Source organism: Palaemon carinicauda, chromosome 3, assembly GCF_036898095.1.
Source record: "Palaemon carinicauda isolate YSFRI2023 chromosome 3, ASM3689809v2, whole genome shotgun sequence".
Classification (NCBI taxonomy): domain Eukaryota; kingdom Metazoa; phylum Arthropoda; class Malacostraca; order Decapoda; family Palaemonidae; genus Palaemon; species Palaemon carinicauda.
The window spans coordinates 68,277,687-68,280,186 of NC_090727.1; the positions used below are offsets into that span (position 1 = coordinate 68,277,687).

General features: G+C 36.6%; 1 protein-coding gene across 1 annotated transcript in view; it reads left to right on the forward strand.

Annotated features, from left to right (window-relative positions):
• LOC137632321 (myb-like protein X) overlaps positions 1 to 1,273 on the forward strand; it is a 34,055-nt gene extending 32,782 nt beyond the window's left edge. The window contains exon 2 of the mRNA XM_068364246.1: positions 124 to 1,273. Within this exon, the coding sequence (XP_068220347.1) occupies positions 124 to 1,273 (1,150 nt within the window). The remainder of the gene's footprint in view (positions 1 to 123) is intronic.
• Positions 1,274 to 2,500: the final 1,227 nt, after the last annotated feature.

The window sequence follows — 2,500 nt, forward strand, 5'->3', positions numbered from 1 at the left end:
CAGTAATGAAAACAGACAGAAGAAAGCCAGTAATGAAAACAGACAGAAGAAAGCCAGTAATGAAAACAGACAGAAGAAAGCCAGTAATGAAAACAGACAGAAGAAAGCCAGTAATGAAAACAGACAGAAGAAGGCCAGTAATGAAAACAGACAGAAGAAAGCCAGTAATGAAAACAGACAGAAGGAGGCCACAGATGAAAACAGAGAGAAGGTCAAAAATGAAAACAGACAGAAGAAGGCCACAGATGAAAACAGAGAGAAGGTCAAAAATGAAAACAGACAGAAGAAGGCCACAGATGAAAACAGAGAGAAGGACAAAAATGAAAACAGACAGAAGAAAGCCAGTAATGAAAACAGACAGAAGGAGGCCACAGATGAAAGCAGAGAGAAAGGCAGATATGAAAACAGAGAGAAGGACAAAAATGAAAACAGACAGAAGAAAGCCAGTAATGAAAATAGACAGAAGGAGGCCACAGATGAAAACAGAGAGAAGGTCAAAAATGAAAACAGACAGAAGAAGGCCACAGATGAAAACAGAGAGAAGGACAAAAATGAAAACAGACAGAAGAAAGCCAGTAATGAAAACAGACAGAAGGAGGCCACAGATGAAAACAGACAGAAGGCGGCCACAGATGAAAGCAGAGAGAAGGGCAGATATGAAAACAGAGAGAAGGACAAAAATGAAAACAGACAGAAGAAAGCCAGTAATGAAAACAGACAGAAGGAGGCCACAGATGAAAACAGAGAGAAGGTCAAAAATGAAAACAGACAGAAGAAGGCCACAGATGAAAACAGAGAGAAGGACAAAAATGAAAACAGACAGAAGAAAGCCAGTAATGAAAACAGACAGAAGGAGGCCACAGATGAAAACAGAGAGAAGGTCAAAAATGAAAACAGACAGAAGAAGGCCACAGATGAAAACAGAGAGAAGGACAAAAATGAAAACAGACAGAAGAAAGCCAGTAATGAAAACAGACAGAAGGAGGCCACAGATGAAAACAGACAGAAGAAAGCCAGTAATGAAAACAGACAGAAGGAGGCCACAGATGAAAACAGACAGAAGAAAGCCAGTAATGAAAACAGACAGAAGGAGGCCACAGATGAAAACAGACAGAAGAAAGCCAGTAATGAAAACAGACAGAAGGAGGCCACAGATGAAAACAGACAGAAGAAAGCCAGTAATGAAAACAGACAGAAGGAGGCCACAGATGAAAACAGACAGAAGAAAGCCAGTAATGAAAACAGACAGAAGAAAGCCAGTAATGAAAACTGACAGAAGAAGGCCAGAGATGAAAACAGAGAGAAGGACAGAAAAGAAAACAGAGAGAGGGACAGAGATGAAAACAGACAGAAGAAGGGCACAAATGAAAACAGACAGAAGGACAGAAATGAAAACAGACAGAAGGCGGCCAGAGATGAAAGCAAATAGAAGAAGGCCAGTAATGAAAACAGACAGAAGAGTTTTAAGAAAAATAACTAGTTGATTCTATCAAACATTAAGGGAAAAGTAGGAGGCTGCTTCACCCAGTTATAAACTCTGACGTAAATGTTTAAAAACAGGGATTATCAAATTACAGATGCAAATGTTGGAGTTCAGTGTGACGTGAATGCATTTCTGGGTTGATGGAACCCAGTAAGAATTTTTGAAGGCGAGTGATGATGATGTAGGGGATTAGAAAGGGTTGATGTTTATATATATATATATATATATATATATATATATATATATATATATATATATATATATATATATATATATATATATATATACACACACATATATACACAAATATAATTAATCAAAGGATTTTTCTTTCCCTGTATACTCTATAAATTCCTGATATATTTTATAAACTCATTTGAATATTGATACTATCCCATTTCCCTTCCCTTCTGACTTTCATTTTTTCCATTAATAAATGCTATAATTATAATTATAATTATAATTATAATTATCATCATTATCTTTATCATTACTATCATCATTATCATTATCATTATCATTATCATTATTACTATTATTATTATTACTTGCCAAGCTACAACCCAAATTGGAAAAGCAGGATGCTGTAAGCTCAAGGGCCCCAACGGGGAAAATAACCCAGTGAGGAAAGGAAACATGGAAATAAATAAACTACAGGAGAAGTAATTAACAGTTAAAATAAAGTCTTTCAAGAACAGTAACAATATTAAAATAAATCTTTCATAAAGTATAAAAACAGGAGGAAGAGAAATAAGATAGAATAGTGTGCCTGACTGTACCCTCAAGCAAGAGAACTCTACCCCTAGACAGTAGAAGACCATGGCACAAGGTTATGTCCCTACCCAAGACTAGAGAACAATGGTTCGATTTTGGAGTGTCCTGCTCTAGAAGAGCTCTTACCATAGCTAAAGAGTCTCCTCTTCCCTTACCAAGAGGAAAGTAGCCACTGAACAATTACAGTATAGTAGTTAACCCCTTTGGTGAAGAGGTATTGTTTGGTGTTTTCAGTGTTGTCAG